Consider the following 22,378-nt stretch of genomic DNA (forward strand, 5'->3'; position numbering starts at 1 on the left):
ATCAAGCTTTCAAAACTTCCCGGAAGGAAACATTGAGACGAAGAAAAACCAAAAAACCAATATGAAATAAATAAGGGGGAAAACATAAAGAAAAATTGAATAATTAATGAAGGGGGGAGATTTGGTAAATTCAAGCCTGAGGCATACGGAAAAATCGTTTCCATTTAAAATAAATCAAAGGTAAATTAAACGATCCGTATCAGACCTTAATCTCTTATGGTTTGGGCAAGGATAATAATAATAAGAAAAACAATGTATCAGTTTTCAATGATAACAATGACTTCTTACACGGGCATATATAAGAGTGTGGCCTTCGTATATTGCTTTATTGTTACACGTAAAAATTCTGAAAAATTTGCATCTGATTAAGCATGACGAAAATAATTACATTATTTTATTTACTGGTTTTTTTTTGTCTTGATGTTTTGATTGTATATTGTCCGTAGTTATTAGTTTAAGTTAAGATGGAATAGTCTAAGCTATATAGTGACTAATAATAGTACTAGACAATGCTAACTAACAATGCTAACTAAACAATGATAACTAAACAATGCTAACTAAAATAGTAATAATGCTAATATTATATAGGCCTGCTGGAGGGACTTCTTAGTCCCTTGGGGCTACATAGTGTATGTATTATATGTGTGTGTGTTTTGTGTCGTGTAACATATGTTTGTATTTGTATATTGTATTATATATTTGTACATTGTAATTTGCTGTTTGTTCTTTTAAATTATAAAAAAAAAAAAAATAGAATAGTCTAGCTAGATTAGATTAGTCTAAACCAGCGGTTCTCAACCGGTGCTCCGCGGCGACTCGAGGAAAATAAAATGAATGAGTGAATTTGATAGATAAGTAAATAAGAGAGGCCTACAAGATTCTGCCATAAAAATTATGTACAAAAAAGGACTCCTCGAGTCAAACAGGGCACCGCCATAGAAATTATGTACTGAAAAGGGCTCCGCGAGTCAAAAAAGGTTGAGAACCGCTGGTCTAAGCTAAGCTAAATGATAGAGCTTTATAGTTTTTAACCCTCTATGGTCCGGTGTATATTTGAGTATGCCTTTATGGCAAATACATGGTCAAAAATCCATTATACCAATTTATTTTCTTAATTCTTTTGGTATTTTAGAAAGTACATATTTCGGTGCCATTTCAGTACACCAATGCGGCTATTAAGTACAATAGTTTTTTTTTATGTAGAAAGAATTGGCTTTTTTTGAGAGCTGTTGAAATGTTATCTCCCTGTTCAGAGATATATAAAATCGCAACAAATTGAAGAAATCGGAAATGTAATTCAAAGTAACACAACTACTCAACTTTGCTAAGATTTTATCTGTTTATAGATAATAGTAAAATAAAGACAAACTGCATATTTTATCGTTAATTTTGTCTACTGTTCCGACAGACCAGACACGACCCAGGCTCTGTCCCTCCCGGGATATAAGCCTTTTACCTGTGTGGGTTGCAATAATTTTGTCTACTGTAACCAATTGAAACATAAACTATAATTAATTGAATTGCTGTGTTGATGCATTGTTTCAATTAGAAATATGCTAACAGCATCAATTTGCATTTGTTTTTCTAAAAAAATCTGTACGTTTTTATGTGAATTATAGAGGACTAAATTGATTTCAAACTGTTTTGGTGATGTAGATTTTTTATTTAAATTTTGCCATCTCATCTATTTCCTATTCTACCATATTTTTCTTGACCTTCCCATACATTAAATTTACCGCCGAACTTGCCAGTAGTCCGCTTATTCCTTCTGTTTATGTGCACCTGGCCGGGAAAAGAAGAAACTAAAAAAAATGTTTTTTTTTCAAGAAAAGTTAAAAAACTGGTCGATAGGGGCAAATATGGCGCTCTCTGAATGCAAAAAGGGAGTCCAGGTTCCCTTAGTATTTCTTGGTGGAATACTTCCTTAGGAATAGTCCGGTTCAAGGCCGTAACTAAGCAGGTGGGTCTGGTGCCCCGGGCGATGTACCTACCAGAGGCGGCGCAAATTCCACCCTTTAACCTCTCCTTCAACATTACAAGAGGGTGCCAAAATGAGTGCTTGCCCCGGCTGACCAATCATCCCTTCACCGGTTAATTCCTAATTGAAACACATCTCTAATTTCAAATATTTGAAAAACAAAAAACTATTAACTAAAGTATATACTAAAATCGTTCAAAATAGTATTGCAATGATTTTATGAAAATAAATATTACTCAAAAAACTAAGAGGATCAAAAATACAGTCGAATCCTGTTTAAACGAATACCGTTATAGCGAAAAATCTCGTTTTAACGAACATGTTTCTAATTCCCCCAGATAAGTTTACATAGGAACAATGCAAAAACGTGGAGTTTCTTTATAACAAAATTTTGTTATAACGAAGCGATTTCTCCGGTCCCTTGGAGTTCGTTATAACGGGATTCGACTGTAGTATAAAAAAATTTATGACAAATTTTAGTAATTTCCTGTTTTTTAAATATTCCATTATACATTCTCATATAGAAAGTAAATTCTAAACTAAAAAAAATATTGATTAATTGAATACCTCATTATTAAAAATTCGGAACAGTTATATATCTATATCATATTAATTACTTCGATGGAAAGAGGTACGCGAAATACTCTCGAAAGTGTTTTTTGGTGTCAGTAATTTGAACGGATCATCTCGTTTAACCCTTCGAAGGGCAGACATTTCCCTAAAACCCATAGAAAACATTGTAAACAGGTGATGTCACTATGGGGACACTGCGCCGGGAAGGTTAAACAGTAACAGGAATGTTTTGTGTATTACGCCAGGGAGTATTCGAGAAATTTATAGGCAATTTTTTTGTTTTTTCCACACTAAATAGCACTCTCGTGTGAGTAATACGAGCATAGCAAGCTCATAAAAAGGTCCGCAGTAGTTTCGAAAGCACTAGACGAACATTCCGATTGCCGTGTTGTTGGAAAAATGAATCCACGTGGTTGATGTTGTGTTGAAATATTTTACCAGTGGAATAACCTCGGAATGGCTTCATTCACGCGGTTAACGTTATGACAAATATTTCAAAGAAATAAAATGAGGAAAAACCTTTTTATAAATTTTTTTGCACAAATAGTTGGATTGTAAGAATTTTTTTTCTTTTAAATAAGTTTATAGGAGCTATATTTGCTATTGCGTATTTACAACGAATATTTCCTAGTCAGGGTATGAAATTTTACTCAGTCTTTGTGAATTTATAAAATTCTTATTAACTCTCTAGGTCCCGTGTATATTTGAATATACGTGACATATACTTGATTAAAATACAGTAAAACCTCGATAAGTCGTCACCTCAAGTTATCGAAAAATTATGATGGCTTAAGCGGAGTGCCGTCAGTTTTAATGTGCAATGTTGTGAAAATCGTATAAATTTAAAGTAATATGACATTTATTAAAGTATGAATCAAAATAACAATATTAATAAAATTTACAGATTGCGAAAGAAAAAGTAATAGCAATTTTTTCTATTTTTTATCTCTTATTACTTAAATTATTGTGATAAAATGTACTGTACACTTTTATTTATACGAGCAATTTTTAATTTAGACTAACAGAGCAACTGTTAGAATAGGTAGCTTTTCTTCATAATAGAAACTCTCTATTGCACATTAATTTTATATATACATCAAATTTAATTTTAGTGTTTTAATTCATCACCAGTAGTTCATGATACAACTACAAAGTAATCTCGAACACTTTTGACTTGGTGGAGGGGCCCTGGGCAGGGAAAACTAAACAGAAGACCTCAACTTGGGAAAGAATGACTGATTTTTTTTAACAAAGATATTTTGTTGAAATTTCAAGCCCTAAATTAGTAGAGTCCGTGCTTTCTATGATAATTTATTATCCGTGCTCGCGCGTTGCACTTTGACTTTAACTTGATTAATTTGATTCTTCGATTTACGTAATTTTTGATTTCCTTGCACTACATGTAATCTTTGACATATCAATAAATTTTGGTTTTGCCGGAGATGCCCTGGTCCCCTCGAGTGTGCTCACGAGTTGAAATCACGAGAGTGCTTACGTTGCTTCTTGCGACAGAGCCTGGGTGTCTTGCAGTTTCTCCAGTAGAGCCCATGCAGAAATGAGATCTAGCTTGAACAGTCCACAAAAACCTTAGTCGGCAAATGAACTTCCCCAGCGTTACTTAAACTATTCCGTCTAGGCATATAGGATTTTATGGTGACTTTTAAGCATATGGCAATGCTGTTAACAAGCTCTTTTTTTTAATGGGAGCCATAAAAATAGCCTGTTCCTCTTTCTCAAACTTTTTCATAGTGACGAGTTAACCGAAATTAGCGACGAGTAAACGAGGGTTTAATAACATTGTTGTCTATGAGAGCCGTAAGGGCTTGAAGAAAAATGACGACTTATCAGAGTGACGGCTTAACGAGGTTTTACTGTATTCATCACACGAATTTATTTTCTCAGTTTTTTGGTATTTTAAAAAGTACATCTTTTAGTGTCATTTCGGTACGAAATACAGATATGTAACAGGGCTGGACGAATCGCAAAAAATTCTAGGCGCGATAGAAAATTTTTAAACTCCAAAAACATTTTGAAGGTGATTTTTTGAGCGAAATATAAAAGTGCATCGCTTGTAACGGTTTTGAAATACCCTCAAAAAATATCGTTACAGAGGGATTTATTGTAGTAAAGGATATCGTTGTATCGAGAGGAGGTTTACATTAGACCAGTGGTTCCCAAACTTTCTGAATCGCGATCCCCTTTTGACTAGAAATTTATCGGTGACCCCCCTCCTCGTACATATATGTTGACCACATGTCCAGGTTTTCCGGGACATTCCATGTTTTCGTTAGTAAATGTGCTGTCAAAAGAATTTTTCCGAACACATTTTGCTCCAATTTGCGTAATCAATGAAGAATTAAATGACATTTTTTTTTTCATCCAATTTCAGTGCTGTTTCATTATGAAATGGGAGGTGTAGTGAAGTGTATGTTCCTTGTTTTTGATGTAAATAATACGTGTGATGCAGAAAGAATCATTCTATTCTTCGCTTGAATTCGACCATTAATAATAGGGGCGTCGCGACCCACACTTGGAGAACCACTGAATTAGATTATAGGGGATTCCAAACAAGATGTGGGAAAATATCGTTGTAGAGGGATTTATCACTATATCGAGTACTGTTGTAGCGAGATTTCACTATTTTAAAAGTGGTAAATATTATACGACGTTATATATATGGTGATGATACTAATTAAGTACCTGCTATCGATACTCCAGCGTGCCTCTCGCCATCGTCATCCAGAGCAGCGGCTTCGCAAGACCACGAGAGGAAGATGATATTGACGATGGCAGTAGAGATCAACAGATGCCGGCACGAGAACATCATCATCAGTGAGTCCAGAAATAAATACGAGAGATGACTTTTCCCTCTTTGTGGTCTTCGGGGTGCCACACTTGGTCGGACGGCCTCCAGCTTTTGAATGATTTCGCTTTCGGTTTCGTGATACCGCTGTGGACCCGAACACACTCTCCCTTCTCTCTCACTCGTCACACTTTTTTTCACCCTCTGTTTCTGAGGAAAAAAAAGTAAAAATAAAAACTCAGCCGGTTTTTTACAGCTTTTGTAACATTCAGAGGGGATATGTAAAAACTACGTCACCGATCATGTATCGATATATTTTTTTAATGGTTATATTTCAGATTTTTTTGTGAAGTTAGGGCCATTCAAGTATTACGTCAGCATCGATGGGTTTCCGATTTGCTGAATTTTGATGACAAGGGAGGGAGGGGGGGGGGGTTGGATGATGCTTACGTCATCGACCACACTTTATAAAAATATGAAGTATTCTTAATGGCATCTTAGGGGCCGTATTATTATTACGTAAGCAAATTTTTAGCCATTTTTGACCCCCGTCCCTCCCCTTGTCAGCAAAAGTAAGCAAAACTCTGACCCCCCCTCCCCTTGTCAGCAAAATTTCGTCATCAGCTCTGCCCCTCTGAATCCTAACGCGTATTGGTGGAATCAGAGACGTACACGGTGGGAGGGGGGGGGGGTACAGGGGGCTCGTACCCACCTTCCCCATGACCCGCCCTCTAAGCCATATAATGATAAATCGCATAAAGGCACTTGGACCGCGGACCAAATATGGCCCTGGGGGTTATGTGACGCGGCCTGCCCTCCTCATTAAGAATATTATTTTTTAATAATATTCTAATAACTGTTTTTTTACCCCGGCGGTGACCTATCGATTAGAAATTCTTCAAAATATGGACTGGGTCGCCGTTTCGGTTAGTAAATAAGCCGGTCCCCTAGTCTAGGCTCCTCTAAAGTGAATTTATAGCGTGAAAAAATTATGATTGTCCTGGGGCCCTCCAGGCCTTGACCCCGGTCAGCCCTACCTTTGTGGGGGGGGGGGGGCATGGGTGAGTGCCATACCTAATTTTGTAAAAGTGAACTAAGCGGCACATTTACAGATGGTTTGTGCCCCATGGTACAATTCCAGAACATTTAAGCGGCCCGTAGCACATTTTCAGACCACTTAAATGACCCGGGACACAGTTCCAGAACACTTAAGCGATCCGTGACATATTTAGAGATCCCTTGAGTGACATGTGACGTAGTTTTAGAGCATTTAAGTGACCCCCAGTAGGGTTCTACATCACTCAAGTTACCCGCGGCACATTCTCAGATTGTGTAAGTGATCCACGGCATGTATTACGGATCAATTGAGTGAGATGCGTGGCACAGTTCCAGAGCACTTAAGCTGCCCGGACACATTTCCAGATAACTTGGATCTGTTTCTAAAAAATTTAGAGATCACTGAAGTGGCTCTTTAGGGCACTTATCAATAGTGGGGGGGGGGAAATGTTACTTCAAGTGCCCACAAACTATCGAAAGGTTGTTCTAGTTTCCGGCCCACCGGTAAGATGACATTAAGAATATTTCATATTTTCATAAAGGGGGTGGTTGATGACGTAAGCATTATCCAAACCCTCCCTCCCCACTTGTCATCAAAAGTCAGCAAATCGGAAACGCTCTCCCCCCCATTGATGATGACGTTATACTTGAACGGCCCCCTACTTGTGATGCGCCAAAAACGCGTAAAACCTTTCGCTAGATTGTCGACACCTGAACTACTAACATTCTCCCTATTGACAAGTCCCCTACAGAGCCACTTTGATCATCTCTAAATGTTTCGCTGATCCAAGTGCTCTGGAAATGTGTTCAGCTTAAGTGCTCTGGAAATATGTTCAGCTTAAGTGCTCTGAACCTGTGCCGCGCGTCATGCAAGTGATCCGTGATCATTGTTAGATTGAACGAATTATATATTTATGCATTTTTTTGTTCAAATGAAGTATGTATATTATATTTATGCTTATAATTTGTGTGTAATTAAAATCAGCTGATTCCTTGTGGATCCCCAACAAAATATTAGCTTGGTCTGTATATTGACTATTGTACCTGCGAATTTAGTAAAATTACACTATACGATATATATGTAAAATGGCAAGTAGCTGTTCAACTGAGTTGAGGCATTTTTTTGTAGTTTTGACACATTTTTACTTACGTAGCGGGAAACAAATTTCTTACTCGGACGTTTAAATTTTAGAAAATCTCTCGTGACCCCCCCCCCCCCCCCCCCAAGTTCATTAACGCCAGCTCCCAGTTGGTCACGACCCACACTATGGGAACCACTGCCACATACCATTCAATTTCATGCTGCACACCAGTTTAAAGCCTACAATCAATTTTAATTGGAGAACTGTAACAAATATTTTTGTTTATATTCGATTGGTGGCAGTATGAGTCACATAGTGCCCGAGTACCACAGTGGTAAGATGCTCACTTTCTACTACGAAGATTACCGTCACGAATCTGGGCAAGAACATCAGAAACACGTTCTTTACCTACCGATTCTGGGCAACCTGTTGGCACCTTCATTCCCCACCCAACTCCTCTGGTTGGAAATTGCTGTAGGGCGATATATATGACCGGAGTTGGTGTGTGTAAAGTGGCATGAGTTGCATTTCAACGATGTTTCTGGTACGGGGGCCCACAGAACTTAACATGGTCGAAAAAAAAAGAAACACCAGGGAAAATTTTCCTTGATTATAAAAGTCAACCCTATCGCAACTGAATCAGGTCAAGTAGAAGGCCCTAGTATAAAATTATGGATGCAGGGCCGATCTAGGTTTTGTTAATTAATTTCGTATGTCTCTCTCCCATATATATAATTTCTTTCTGCCACACAATTAAAAAATTTCGATTAGATTTTTTTTTCTCATTCGAAATTGACTTATGTGTGTGATGTTTAATAAAATAAGGCAGGGTATCTGAAGTACAAATTGTCCGCACTAATTAAGTATGTTTTGTCTATTATAATTCAAGTTTTACTCTGTATGAAGTATCGAATATCCCTGAGAAAATACAGGACAAGGTTGAAGAAATTACAAAGAGTATTTTGCTCATAGGAGAACACAATTACTGTAGCCGTACATCATAAATGGCATGATTCAATGTCAAAGATATACCAAGTGATTTATTTTCATGTCTTTTATGTGTATCATTTTTATGCGTGTTCATTTGAAAAAGTGCAGTTATTCTGAAATTCAAAACTGTTTCATTTTCATCTCTACAATAACTTGAAGCAAAGTTATTGCGAATTAAGAAGAACGAATATGATGTTCTCAGCCTTAAAATGAAATCTTTGCAAGCGTTGCCTGAACACGTGTTTGTTGATGTTTCACTTCACGAAAAAATTGATTTGTTGAGCATTTTTCCAAATATCTTTCCCACTGTATTTTAAGCAGTTCTGACTGTGCAATGAACTAAAAACTAAGCGGTATTATTATTTCTTTTTTTTTTTCAAAGTACATTTTTTTTCCAGTATTCTAAAACTTTTAGTTCATTGAACAGAACAATGTCACAGCAATAATCTGTGAGATGAATGTGTTGATACAAGCAATAGTTTTTTTGTGTACAATGTCTAGAGGAAAATATGCTAATATCAAATATGCTAATATCAAATATGCTAATATCAAATATGCTAATATCAAATATGCTAATATCAAATATGCTAATATCAAATATGCTAATTTGTACTGAAAATATGCTAATTTCAAATATGCTAATTTGTACTGAAAATATGCTAATTTCAAATATGCTAATTTGTACTGAAAATATGCTAATTTGTACTGAAGATATGCTAATTTGTACTGAAGATATGCTAATTTGTACTGAAAATATGCTAATTTGTACTGAAAATATGCTAATTTGTACTGAAAATATGCTAATTTAAAATATGCTAATTTGTACTGAAAATATGCTAATTTAAAATATGCTAATTTGTACTGAAAATATGCTAATTTAAAATATGCTAATTTGTACTGAAAATATGCTAATTTAAAATATGCTAATTTGTACTGAAAATATGCTAATTTAAAATATGCTAATTTGTACTGAAAATATGCTAATTTCACATTAGCAATATTTTTTTTTTTGCAAAAAAATATTCATAAAACAACATTTATATTTTTTACCAAATCCAAACGAAAACCCCATTCGTCTTATCCAAAATGATCTTTTTATTTAAAAAGCACCCGAAAGGGAGGCCTTAAAATTTCTTTATAGGTTAATGAATAAATAATTACTCACCTCTCATTTCATGACTACATTTTTTAGTAACATTAAAGTGATATCATTAAATTTTAGTGCTTCCTCAAAGGCGATTCAGGAAACAATGCGGTCATAAAAATAATTTTTTTGCATAAAATATTTTATATTGTTACGCATGAAAGTGAGTTTCTTCATAGACGCAATTGCCCTCTTCGTGGTCATGATGCTATTATAAACCACACATACACGCACACACCCGAGACCATCCGAATATAATCAGTGATGAAAACAAGGGATGAACCATCAATAAAAAGACATTTCAAAACAATGAAAGCAATCCCCATCACGCAAGTACTACTGCATAATCTGTAGTAATGGCGTGTTAGGAGGATGTATGCATTTTGCTTGTATTTTAAAGCTTTATATTATATATGTAAGGTCTGTGATTCCCTCACGATATTAAAGGATTCTCGTTTTTTGTTAATTCTGCTTACGCACGCAATTTAATCATCACAGTATTACGTGTTGACAAAGCACAAAATATCGTCGCGCAATAAACATATATATAAAAAAAACAAGATGATGGTGATTCACATTCGACCTAGCTGAATAGACATCGTCAAAGAATAACGTTATTTTACCAGAGTGTACTCTTGAAAAAAAAAAACCATTGTGTTCCCGGGAGAACTGCTAAAACATTGCTACACAATGTTAAAGCAGTACATCATAAATGGCATGATTCAATGTCAAAGACATACTGATTTATTTCCATGTCTTCTGTGTGTATCATATTTTATTTGGGTCCATTGTTACACAATGTTACAAAACACCATTACCCAGGAATACTGTTAAAAACCCATCATTACCAACAAACACTTTTGAAAAAACCCATCACAAAGATACAATTGGGAAAAAAAAAGAAAATACAAAAACTAGCGTTACCCAGGATATTGTGAAAAAACGTAATTAAGATACTGTTCAACAAAAAACGTAATTGTTACGAAGTACACTTTTGAAAAAAAAAACCGTTCTTAATCTGGTTACTGTTAAAAACATTGTTACGAAGGAAGTTGTTGAGATAAAAAAACGTCTGAGAGCTAACGATCGGGGATTTATCTCCACTAGAATATTCAAGAGAAGCTGTTATATACATACAATCATTCCAGTACATTGTCAGTTCAGCCGCGCCACCCAAAAGGTATTGAGAAGTAAATCTAACGGAAAGAGGTTTTGAAGTATTGATTAAAAAAAACACGCAAGGGGTGATCAAACCCAAATCAACCTTGACGTTATTGGCACGACTTTCTGACCTGATGGGCAAACGGGACGCAATTACATCCGCTTAAATCCTACAAGAAAAGCTGCTAGTATACTCCAGTATACACTGCCAGTTCCATAGCCTACACAACATAAACGGTATCGGGAAATCAGGCGGGCAGAGATTTTGAAGTCTTGATGGAAAAAACGTTATTAGCACGACGCTCTAACCGACTGAGTAACAAGCCGTGCTTAGAGCGGGCCTAGATTCTTCAAGAGAAGATGGTAGTATATTACAGTACATTGCAGTTCTGTAGCCTGCTCAAAATAAATGGATGCAAGCAGAGATCTTGAAAAATTGATAAAAACCCACGCCCTTTGCTATGGCGTCGATAGCCATCTTTCCAGTGGTCTGATATAACACCTTGGAGTAATTATCACGACGCTCTAAACGACTGAGCTGACGGACCGTGATTGCGCTAGACCAGAGTCTTCGAGGGAGGCTGTTAGAATATTCCAGTACAATGATAGTACCGTAGCAACGATCAAAATAAAAGGTATTGTGAAATCAAGGAGGCAGAGGTTTCATAGCATTGATAGAAAAATAAAATGGACCCGTGGGGATCGAATCCACTGCCTTCGAGTTATTGACATGGCACTCTAACCAACTGAGCTCTAACGGACCGCAAAATTACTCGTCTAGAGTCTTCAGGAGAAGATGGTTGTATGTTACAGAACATTGCCCGTTGCTTAGCCTAAGCACCCGAGTGGTGCAGTGGTAAGATGCTGGTCTCCCACTATGAAAGTTGGAATTCGCACTATGACTGGTGTTTGTGTGCGGTAAAAGAGGCAGAGATTCCAAATCAAAGTACTGATAGAAAAAACAATATTGATGTTAGTGCTCGCCGCGATTCTTCAAGAGAAGATGTTTGTATGTTACCGCACATTGCCAGTTGCTTAGACTATTCAAAATAAACAATTTTGAGAAATCAGTGAAGCAAAGATTTCAAAGTATTGATATAGACCGAACCAACGACCTTCGCGTTATTAGCACGGCTCTCTAACCGACTGAACTAACGGGCCGTGAGACAGCTCGCCTATATTCTTGAAAAGAAGATGGTTGTATGTCACCGTAAGTGCCAGTTGCTTAGCATATTGAAAATAAACGATATTGAGAAGTCGGGAGGCGGTAATTTCAAAGTATTGATAGAGAAAAAAACAAAACCGGGAGGGGAGATCAAACCCACGACCATTGCATTATAAGCACGACGCTGTAACCGACTGAGCTAGCGGGCCGTGGTAACACTCGCCTAGATTCTTCAAGAGAAGATTTTTATATTTTACAGTACATTGCGAGGCAGCCTATGCAAAGTAAACGATATTGAGAAATATGCATTTAGCATATCAGCATCAAACGATCAAGCATTAAAGCAATATACAGAAGAAGACTTGAATCGAATTCAATACTCTCTCTCTCTTCTCTCTCTCTCTTTGGCTCTTTAGAAATAAACTTCAGTTAAACGTCACAAAAACGAAATACATAAAACTCCAGCTTCGAAGAAATGACTTTGACATTTCGTTTCAGAAAAGATATCACTCCCTAAATTGTATGGATGAGCTCTGCGATTGCCCTCAAGTATAGGAAAGACTGAAATCTTCAAGTATTTAGGAATGACATTCAGTAGAGATTTGAAATGGAAAAATCATATAGAAATTAGCAGCTATAAAATAAAATATTATAATATAAAAATGTATAATCTCCGAAATATTGTATCAGAAAATTTTTTGATAACTCTTTACAATGTGTGGATTCTGTCCACTATTCATTACGGAATGGAAGGAGATTATGGAGATTATGAAGAAAAGTATGGGAAGGAGATTATGACTGTGATATCCAATAACTAAATAAAACAATAACAAAAAGTTTAAATATAATCAGGCCTAATACATCCATCAAATATCCGAATGAATGAATTTAGATCAAATGTTCATAAAACTTATTGTTTATAGACAATTACTCTTTCTATTCAGAAATACAGATTGGTTTAATATAAGACAAATTCAAAGAAATATCAGAAATAACGGAACCAGATTTCAAATAATTCTTCCTCGTAAAACTATAATAAAAAACAACTTATCTGTATAGGACCAAAAATTTACAATAACATGGATTCACACATAAGAAATGAAAAGTACCTAAAAATATAAAACTCTGATTAAAACATAAGTGGAAAATACAAATATCAAAATAGTGCATGTGTGGTGTAGCAGTAGTAGGTAGGGCCTCCAAAAAATGGCTCGGGGATCCATGATGTTCTTAAGTCAGCCACATCGTTGGGCAGTTTGCCCGTTGTGGCGTTGTATTTGTATTTGTAAAAGAACATTGTGATTTCTGTTTGATGTTTCTTCTTCATATCATCAAGTACAGTATGTAAAAATATGTCGACAATGCTTCCTCTACTAATTTTTCTACATGTGAAGAACGTACCATAGAGGAATCTATGTCATGACAATAATCTATTGCTAATTTGAATTTGCGAAGCCCTTCCGCTATGTTACTCATGGTGAACTTGTATTCTACTTTAGAGCTGCCACGGCTCTAGTTATGACAGTAATGACATTAGCGATAGTGTAATTCTTCCATACCTTCAAGACATTTTATGCATTGGCATCTTCTATTGCGTGCACGATCATCTCCATTGAATGACGTGTATAGTGAACCTTGAATGTTCGCTTTACCCCCCTGATCAAGGATGATGAATGATAAATGTTGATTAGGAGGCATATAAAGGACTTCCGAACCATCAGCTTTGTACACATTGACATCTTGCTGTCCAGGAGCATTATCCAGAATCAAAAGAAGTTTGAATGACATGTCTTCACTCTCAAGGTACCTTCTGACTTCCGGAACGAAACACCGTTTAAACCAATCCAGGAAAAGTGCTTTCATAGGCCAAGCCCTTTTATTGTTCATCCAAAATACCGGGAGCTTTGACATCATTTCTATTTAATGCTCGCGGATTCGTAGACTTGAAAATAACGGTGGGCTTTATCACGTACACATATGCAATTGCACAAAACAACATAGTAAATCTATTTTGAAGTCATGGTAAGTCTATCTTAAAACCAGGCGCTCTGATTTTCTTCTTGATTGATAAATGTTCTTTGCGGCATTTTCTTGCAAAATAGTGCAGTTTCGTCAACGTTAAACACCTTCTGAGGTGCATAACTCTACTCTTCAATAATTTTCTGCAAAGTCTTTGGAAATTTTCTAGCAGCCTCCTAGTCGGCAAAGGCTTGCCCGCCAGCGAATTTACATCGCGTAATCCAAATCGTTTCTTAAACTTATGAAACCAACCTTAACTTGCATAAAATTCTGATTAAATAGATGTTTCACCAGCCCTTCCCTTTATAGAAGCGTAAAATATTATCACCTTTTCCGTTATAATATTACAATCAATTGGAATACCTTTTTTGTACTCACAAAAACAAAACCACCATTTTGTGTATGAGAAACACATGGAAACGATGCAAAGTTTTCGCTGCCAAAGGTGCAGCTACAGCCACGGCTGAACGAATTTTAGATTCCTTTTTCTTGATATATCTCACCATAGATTCGTTGATTCCGTAATGGCGGGCCATAGCAGCAATTGACTTCTTTTGGCGAAGCATAGTCAATATATATATAATTTTTCTAGCCAACCTTTCACTTGTTTTTTGTCTTTCCGAAGCATTAGCACTAGAAAAATAGCCATCCTAAACACGCACAACTCAAATTTTATAAACAAAACACGTGAATGACGATTGTGCCAAGTATTTCCAAAAACAACCATTTCCAATGAAGGAAAAAAAACCGCGAATACGAGAGCCGACTGTACTGATATAAAAAGTTTGACCCGCGGGGAATCGAACCGACGACTTTCACATTATCAGTACGACGACCTGACCGAATGAACTAACGCACCACCTATACTCGCATCACCTAGGGGTCACCTATATTCTTGAACAGAAGATGGTTGTACGTATTCGCACATTGCCAGTTGCTTAACCTATTTAGAATAAATAATATTGAAAAGACTGTGGGAGAGATTTCAAAGTGATGATAGAATGAACATGACTCGTGTGTGGGGGGAGATCCAACACACGACCTTCGCGTTATAAGCTGGATGATCGAACCGACTGAGTTAACAGAACGTGATAACACCTGCATGTATGCTTCAAGAGAAGACGGTTACCGTACACTGTCAGTTGCTTAGACTATTCAAAATAAACGATATTAAGAAATATGTGGCGCAGAGATTTCAAAGTATCCATAGAAGGAACAAGACCCATGTGCGGTCTTGTTCAGAAAATCTCCCACAGACCAATTGTGGTGGAATAGATCGAACACACGACACTCGCGTTGGTAGAACGACGCTCTAACCGACTGAATTGATGGGCCGTCTCACAACTCGCACATATTCTTGAAGAGAAGATGGTTGTATGTTTTCGTCCATTGCAAGTTACTCGGCCGATTCAAAATAAACGATATTGGGTAATCAGGGAGGCAGTAATTTCAAAGTAATTATAAAAAGTATAGCCCGTGTAGGTATCGAACCCACGACCTTCGCGTCATTAGCACGACGCTCTAACCGACTGAGCTAACGGGCCGTGGTTCAGGATGCCTATATTTTTGAAGAAAAGAATGGTTGTATGTTGTTCCCCTACATTCCCAGTTCCTTAGCCGATTAAAAAAAAACGATATCGGGTAATCAGGGAGGCAGTAATTTCAGAGTAATTATAAAATGCATGGCCCGTGAGGGCATCGAACCCACGAAATTCGCGTTATTAGCACGACGCTCTAACCGACTGAGCTAACGGGCCGTGGTTCAGGATGCCTATATTTTTGAAGAAAAGAATGGTTGTATGTTGTTCCCCTACATTCCCAGTTCCTTAGCCGATTAAAAAAAAAACGATATTGGGTAATCAGGGAGGCAGTAATTTCCGAGTAATTAAAAAAAGCATGGCCCGTGAGGGTATCGAAGCCACGACCTTCGCGTTATTAGCACGACGCTCTAACCGACAGAGCTAAAGGGCCGTGGTTCAAGTTGCCTATAATTTTGAAGAAAAGAATGGTTGTATGTTTCCCTACATTGATGGTTCCTTAGCCTATGAAAACAAAAACGATATTGGGTAATCAAGGAGGCAGTAATTTCAGAGTTATTATAAAATGCATGGCCCGTCGGGGTATCGAACCCACGACCTTCGCGTTATTAGCACGACGCTCTAACCGACTGAGCTAACGGGCCGTGGTTCAGTGTGCCTATATTTTTGAAGAAAAGAATGGTTGTATGTTGTTCCCCTACATTCCGAGTTCCTTAGCCGATTAAAAAAAAAACGATATTGGGTAATCAGGGAGGCAGTAATTTCAGAGTAATTAAAAAAAGCATGGCCCGTGAGGGTATCGAACCCACGACCTTCGCGTTATTAGCACGACGGTCTAACCGACTGAGCTAACGGGCCGTGGTTCAGGATGCGTATATTTTTGAAGAAAAGAATGGTTGTATGTTGTTCCCCTACATTTCCAGTTTCTTAGCCGATTAAAAAAAAACGATATTGGGTAATCATGGAGGCAGTAACTTCAGAGTAATTATGAAATGCATGGCCCGTGTGCGTATCGAACCCACGACCTTCGCGTTATTAGCACGACGTTCTAACCGACTGAGCTAACGGGCCGTGGATCAAGTTGCCTATATTTTTGAAGAAAAGAATGGTTGTATGTTTCCCTATATTGCTGGTTTCTCAGCCGATTAAAAAAAAAACGATATTGGGTAATCAGGGAGGCAGTAATTTCAGAGTAATTAAAAAAAGCATGGCCGGTGGGGGTATCGAACACACGACCTTCGCGTTATTAGCACGACGCGCTAACCGATTGAGCTAACGGCCCGTGGTACAAGTTGCCTATAATTTTGAAGATAATAATGGTTGTATGTTTCCCTACATTGCTGGTTCCTTAGCCTATTAAAAAAAAACGATATTGGGTAATCAAGGAGGCATTAATTTCAGAGTAATTATAAAAAGCATGGCCCGTGGGGGTATCGAACCCACGACCTTCGCGTTATTAGCACGACGCTCTAACCGACTGAGCTAACGGGCCGTGGTTCAGGATGCGTATATTTTTGAAGAAAAGAATGGTTGTATGTTGTTCCCCTACATTTCCAGTTTCTTAGCCGATTAAAAAAAAAACGATATTGGGTAATCAGGGAGGCAGTAATTTCAGAGTAATTATAAAAAACGTGGCCCGTGGGGGTATCGAACCCACGAACTTCGCGTTATTAGCACGACGCTCTAACCGACTGAGCTAACGGGCCGTGATTCAAGTTGCCTATAATTTTGAAGAAAAGAATGGTTGTATGTTTCCCTATATTGCTGGTTCCTTAGCCTATTAAAAAAAAAATGATATTGGGTAATCAGGGAGACAGTAATTTCAGAGTAATTATAAAAAGCATGGCCCGTGGGGGTATCGAACCCACGACCTTCGCGTTATTAGCACGACGCTCTAACCAACTGAGCTAACGGGCCGTGATTCAGAACGCCTATATTTTTGAAGAAAAGAATGGTGGTATGTTGTTCCCCTACATTTCCAGTTTCTTAGCCGATTAAAAAAAAAACGATCTTGGGTAATCAGGGAGGTAGTAACTTCAGAGTAATTATAAAATGCAAGGCCCGTGGGGGTATCGAACCCACGACCTTCGCGTTATTAGCACGACGCTCTAACCGACTGAGCTAACGGGCGGTGGTTCAAGCAGCCTATAATTTTGAAGAAAATAATGGTTGTATGTTTCCCTATATTGCTGGTTCCTTAGCATATTAAAAAAAAACGATATTGGGTAATCAGGGAGGCAGTAATTTCAGAGTAATTATAAAAAGCATGGCCCGTGGGGGTATCGAACCCACGACCTTCGCGTTATTAGCACGACGCCTCTAACCGACTGACCTAACGGGCCGTGGTTCAAGTAGCCTATATTTTTGAAGAAAAGAATGGTTGCATGTTTCCCTACATTGATGGTTCCTTAGCCTATGAAAACAAAAACGATATTGGATAATCAGGGAGGCAGTAATTTCAGAGTTATTATAAAATGCATGGCCCGTGGGGGTATCGAACCCACGACCTTCGCGTTAATAGCACGACGTTCTAACCGACTGAGCCAACGAGCCGCGGTTCAAGTTGCCTATAATTTTGAAGAAAAGAATGGTTGTATGTTTCCCTACATTGATGGTTCCTTAGCCTATTAAAAAAAAACGATACTGGGTAATCAGGGAGGCAATAATTTCAGAGTAATTATGAAAACCATGCCTCGTGGGGGTATCGAACCCACGACCTTCGCGTTATTAGCACGACGCTCTAACCTACTGAGCTAACGGGCCGTGGTTCAACTTGCCTATAATTTTGAAAAAAAGAATGGTTGTATGTTTCCCTACATTGATGGTTCCTTAGCCTATGAAAACAAAAACGATATTGGGTAATCAGGAAGGTTGTAATTTCAGAGTAATTATAAAAAGCATGGCCCGTGGGGGTATCGAACCCACGACCTTCGCGTTATCAGCACGACGCTCTAACCGACTGAGCTAACGGGCCGTGGTTCAAGTAGCCTATATTTTTGAAGAAAAGAATGGTTGTATGTCTCCCTATATTGCTGGTTCCTTAGCCTATTAAAAAAAAACGATATTGGGTAATCAGGGAGGCAGTAATTTCAGAGTAATTATAAAAGGCATGGCCCGTGGGGGTATCGAACCCACGACCTTCGCGTTATTAGCACGACGCCTCTAACCGACAGACCTAACGGGCCGTGATCAAATAGCCTATATTTTTGAAGAAAAGAATGGTTGCATGTTTCCCTACATAGCTGGATCCTTAGCCTATTAAAAAAAAAACGATATTGGGTAATCAGGGAGGCAGTAATTTCAGAGTAATCATAAAAGGCATGGCCCGTGGGGGTATCGAACCCACGACCTTCGCGTTATTAGCACGACGCTCTAACCGACTGAGCTAACGGGCCGTGGTTCAAGTGGCCTATAATTTTGAAGAAAAGAATGGTTGTATGTTGTTCCCCAACATTGCTGGTTCCTCAGCCGATTAAAAAAAAACGATATTGGGTAATCAGGGAGGCAGTAATTTCAGAGTAATTAAAAAAAGCATGGCCCGTGGGGGTATCGAACCCACGACCATCGCGTTATTAGCACGACGCTCTAACCTACTGAGCTAACGGGCCGCGGTTCAAGTCGCCTATAATTTTGAAGAAAAGAATGGTTGTATGTTTCCCTACATTGATGGTTCCTCAGCCTATGAAAACAAAAACGATATTGGATAATCAGGGAGGCAGTAATTTCAGAGTTATTATAAAATGCATGGCCCGTGGGGGTATCGAACCCACGACCTTCGCGTTAATAGCACGACGTTCTAACCGACTGAGCCAACGAGCCGCGGTTCAAGTTGCCTATAATTTTGAAGAAAAGAATGGTTGTATGTTTCCCTACATTGATGGTTCCTTAGCCTATTAAAAAAAAACGATACTGGGTAATCAGGGAGGCAATAATTTCAGAGTAATTATGAAAACCATGCCTCGTGGGGGTATCGAACCCACGACCTTCGCGTTATTAGCACGACGCTCTAACCTACTGAGCTAACGGGCCGTGGTTCAACTTGCCTATAATTTTGAAAAAAAGAATGGTTGTATGTTTCCCTACATTGATGGTTCCTTAGCCTATGAAAACAAAAACGATATTGGGTAATCAGGAAGGCAGTAATTTCAGAGTAATTATAAAAGGCATGGCCCGTGGGGGTATCGAACCCACGACCTTCGCGTTATCAGCACGACGCTCTAACCGACTGAGCTAACGGGCCGTGGTTCAAGTAGCCTATATTTTTGAAGAAAAGAATGGTTGTATGTCTCCCTATATTGCTGGTTCCTTAGCCTATTAAAAAAAAACGATATTGGGTAATCAGGGAGGCAGTAATTTCAGAGTAATTATAAAAGGCATGGCCCGTGGGGGTATCGAACCCACGACCTTCGCGTTATTAGCACGACGCCTCTAACCGACAGACCTAACGGGCCGTGATCAAATAGCCTATATTTTTGAAGAAAAGAATGGTTGCATGTTTCCCTACATAGCTGGATCCTTAGCCTATTAAAAAAAAAACGATATTGGGTAATCAGGGAGGCAGTAATTTCAGAGTAATTATAAAAGGCATGGCCCGTGGGGGTATCGTACCCACGACCTTCGCGTTATTAGCACGACGTTCTAACCGACTGATCCAACGAGCCGCGGTTCAAGTTGCCTATAATTTTGAAGAAAAGAATGGTTGTATGTTTCCCTACATTGATGGTTCCTTAGCCTATGAAAAGAAAAACGATATTGGGTAATCAGGGAGGCAGTAATTTCAGAGTTATTATAAAATGCATGGCCCGTGGGGGTATCGAACCCACGACCTTCGCGTTATTAGCACGACGCTCTAACCGACTGAGCTAACGGGCCGTGGTTCAAGTGGCCTATAATTTTGAAGAAAAGAATGGTTGTATGTTGTTCCCCAACATTGCTGGTTCCTCAGCCGATTAAAAAAAAACGATATTGGGTAATCAGGGAGGCAGTAATTTCAGAGTAATTAAAAAAAGCATGGCCCGTGGGGGTATCGAACCCACGACCATCGCGTTATTAGCACGACGCTCTAACCTACTGAGCTAACGGGCCGCGGTTCAAGTTGCCTATAATTTTGAAGAAAAGAATGGTTGTATGTTTCCCTACATTGATGGTTCCTCAGCCTATGAAAACAAAAACGATATTGGGTAATCAGGGAGGCAGTAATTTCAGAGTTATTATAAAATGCATGGCCCGAGTGGGTATCGAACCCACGACCATCGCGTTATTAGCACGACGTTCTAACCGACTGAGCTAACGGGCCGTGGTTCAAGTAGCCTATATTTTTGAAGAAGAGAATGGTTGCATGTTTCCCTACATTGCTGGTTCCTTAACCTATGAAAACTAAAACGATATTGGGTAATCAGGGAGGCAGTAATTTCAGAGTTATTATAAAATGCATGGCCCGTGGGGGTATCGAACCCACGACCTTCGCGTTATTAGCACGACGTTCTAACCGACTGATCCAACGAGCCGCGGTTCAAGTTGCCTATAATTTTGAAGAAATGAATGGTTGTATGTTTCCCTACATTGATGGGTCCTTAGCCTATGAAAACAAAAACGATATTGGGTAATCAGGGAGGCAGTAATTTCAGAGTAATTATAAAAGGCATGGCCCGTGGGGGTATCGAACCCACGACCTTCTCGTTATTAGCACGACGCCTCTAACCGACAGACCTAACGGGCCGTGATCAAATAGCCTATATTTTTGAAGAAAAGAATGGTTGCATGTTTCCCTACATAGCTGGATCCTTAGCCTATTAAAAAAAAAACGATATTGGGTAATCAGGGAGGCAGTAATTTCAGAGTAATTATAAAAAGCATGGCCCGTGGGGGTATCGAACCCACGACCTTCGCGTTATTAGCACGACGCTCTAACCGACTGAGCTAACGGGCCGTGGTTCAGGATGCGTATATTTTTGAAGAAAAGAATGGTTGTATGTTGTTCCCCTACATTTCCAGTTTCTTAGCCGATTAAAAAAAAAACGATATTGGGTAATCAGGGAGGCAGTAATTTCAGAGTAATTATAAAAAACGTGGCCCGTGGGGGTATCGAACCCACGAACTTCGCGTTATTAGCACGACGCTCTAACCGACTGAGCTAACGGGCCGTGATTCAAGTTGCCTATAATTTTGAAGAAAAGAATGGTTGTATGTTTCCCTATATTGCTGGTTCCTTAGCCTATTAAAAAAAAAATGATATTGGGTAATCAGGGAGACAGTAATTTCAGAGTAATTATAAAAAGCATGGCCCGTGGGGGTATCGAACCCACGACCTTCGCGTTATTAGCACGACGCTCTAACCAACTGAGCTAACGGGCCGTGATTCAGAACGCCTATATTTTTGAAGAAAAGAATGGTGGTATGTTGTTCCCCTACATTTCCAGTTTCTTAGCCGATTAAAAAAAAAACGATCTTGGGTAATCAGGGAGGTAGTAACTTCAGAGTAATTATAAAATGCAAGGCCCGTGGGGGTATCGAACCCACGACCTTCGCGTTATTAGCACGACGCTCTAACCGACTGAGCTAACGGGCGGTGGTTCAAGCAGCCTATAATTTTGAAGAAAATAATGGTTGTATGTTTCCCTATATTGCTGGTTCCTTAGCATATTAAAAAAAAACGATATTGGGTAATCAGGGAGGCAGTAATTTCAGAGTAATTATAAAAAGCATGGCCCGTGGGGGTATCGAACCCACGACCTTCGCGTTATTAGCACGACGCCTCTAACCGACTGACCTAACGGGCCGTGGTTCAAGTAGCCTATATTTTTGAAGAAAAGAATGGTTGCATGTTTCCCTACATTGATGGTTCCTTAGCCTATGAAAACAAAAACGAT

General features: G+C 38.6%; 1 protein-coding gene and 16 non-coding genes across 18 annotated transcripts in view; all 17 read right to left on the reverse strand.

The window, feature by feature from the left end:
• The window catches only part of LOC149087131 (alkaline phosphatase-like), a 32,313-nt gene extending 26,755 nt beyond the window's left edge, over window positions 1-5,558 (reverse strand). Inside the window, exon 1 of one of the 2 annotated variants that reach the window (XM_089231383.1) lies at window positions 5,252-5,558. In XM_089231383.1, the coding sequence (XP_089087509.1) occupies window positions 5,252-5,381 (130 nt within the window). In that variant the 5' untranslated portion in view covers window positions 5,382-5,558. The remainder of the gene's footprint in view (window positions 1-5,251) is intronic. The other variant, XM_089231384.1, reaches the window with a different exon arrangement.
• Window positions 5,559-15,441: 9,883 nt separating this feature from the next.
• Window positions 15,442-15,515, reverse strand: TRNAI-AAU (transfer RNA isoleucine (anticodon AAU)). Its single transcript has one exon. It is a non-coding gene; the product is annotated as a tRNA-Ile (tRNA).
• Window positions 15,516-16,079: 564 nt separating this feature from the next.
• TRNAI-AAU (transfer RNA isoleucine (anticodon AAU)) lies at window positions 16,080-16,153 on the reverse strand. Its single transcript has one exon. It is a non-coding gene; the product is annotated as a tRNA-Ile (tRNA).
• A 774-nt stretch (window positions 16,154-16,927) lies between these two features.
• TRNAI-AAU (transfer RNA isoleucine (anticodon AAU)) lies at window positions 16,928-17,001 on the reverse strand. The gene has a single exon. It is a non-coding gene; the product is annotated as a tRNA-Ile (tRNA).
• Window positions 17,002-17,141: 140 nt separating this feature from the next.
• TRNAI-AAU (transfer RNA isoleucine (anticodon AAU)) lies at window positions 17,142-17,215 on the reverse strand. Its single transcript has one exon. It is a non-coding gene; the product is annotated as a tRNA-Ile (tRNA).
• Window positions 17,216-17,352: 137 nt separating this feature from the next.
• Window positions 17,353-17,426, reverse strand: TRNAI-AAU (transfer RNA isoleucine (anticodon AAU)). Its single transcript has one exon. It is a non-coding gene; the product is annotated as a tRNA-Ile (tRNA).
• Window positions 17,427-17,988: 562 nt separating this feature from the next.
• On the reverse strand, window positions 17,989-18,062 carry TRNAN-AUU (transfer RNA asparagine (anticodon AUU)). Its single transcript has one exon. It is a non-coding gene; the product is annotated as a tRNA-Asn (tRNA).
• Window positions 18,063-18,409: 347 nt separating this feature from the next.
• TRNAI-GAU (transfer RNA isoleucine (anticodon GAU)) lies at window positions 18,410-18,483 on the reverse strand. Its single transcript has one exon. It is a non-coding gene; the product is annotated as a tRNA-Ile (tRNA).
• A 347-nt stretch (window positions 18,484-18,830) lies between these two features.
• TRNAI-AAU (transfer RNA isoleucine (anticodon AAU)) lies at window positions 18,831-18,904 on the reverse strand. Its single transcript has one exon. It is a non-coding gene; the product is annotated as a tRNA-Ile (tRNA).
• A 139-nt stretch (window positions 18,905-19,043) lies between these two features.
• TRNAI-AAU (transfer RNA isoleucine (anticodon AAU)) lies at window positions 19,044-19,117 on the reverse strand. The gene has a single exon. It is a non-coding gene; the product is annotated as a tRNA-Ile (tRNA).
• A 137-nt stretch (window positions 19,118-19,254) lies between these two features.
• On the reverse strand, window positions 19,255-19,328 carry TRNAN-AUU (transfer RNA asparagine (anticodon AUU)). The gene has a single exon. It is a non-coding gene; the product is annotated as a tRNA-Asn (tRNA).
• Window positions 19,329-19,675: 347 nt separating this feature from the next.
• On the reverse strand, window positions 19,676-19,749 carry TRNAI-GAU (transfer RNA isoleucine (anticodon GAU)). The gene has a single exon. It is a non-coding gene; the product is annotated as a tRNA-Ile (tRNA).
• A 558-nt stretch (window positions 19,750-20,307) lies between these two features.
• Window positions 20,308-20,381, reverse strand: TRNAI-AAU (transfer RNA isoleucine (anticodon AAU)). Its single transcript has one exon. It is a non-coding gene; the product is annotated as a tRNA-Ile (tRNA).
• A 139-nt stretch (window positions 20,382-20,520) lies between these two features.
• On the reverse strand, window positions 20,521-20,594 carry TRNAI-AAU (transfer RNA isoleucine (anticodon AAU)). The gene has a single exon. It is a non-coding gene; the product is annotated as a tRNA-Ile (tRNA).
• Window positions 20,595-21,364: 770 nt separating this feature from the next.
• TRNAI-AAU (transfer RNA isoleucine (anticodon AAU)) lies at window positions 21,365-21,438 on the reverse strand. Its single transcript has one exon. It is a non-coding gene; the product is annotated as a tRNA-Ile (tRNA).
• A 140-nt stretch (window positions 21,439-21,578) lies between these two features.
• Window positions 21,579-21,652, reverse strand: TRNAI-AAU (transfer RNA isoleucine (anticodon AAU)). Its single transcript has one exon. It is a non-coding gene; the product is annotated as a tRNA-Ile (tRNA).
• Window positions 21,653-21,789: 137 nt separating this feature from the next.
• Window positions 21,790-21,863, reverse strand: TRNAI-AAU (transfer RNA isoleucine (anticodon AAU)). Its single transcript has one exon. It is a non-coding gene; the product is annotated as a tRNA-Ile (tRNA).
• Between the last annotated feature and the right edge of the window lie 515 nt (window positions 21,864-22,378).

The sequence above is a fragment of the Pholcus phalangioides genome, unplaced genomic scaffold (genome assembly GCF_987345545.1).
Source record: "Pholcus phalangioides strain wild (caught in Gottingen) unplaced genomic scaffold, Ppha-v1.0 ptg000004l_1, whole genome shotgun sequence".
Classification (NCBI taxonomy): domain Eukaryota; kingdom Metazoa; phylum Arthropoda; class Arachnida; order Araneae; family Pholcidae; genus Pholcus; species Pholcus phalangioides.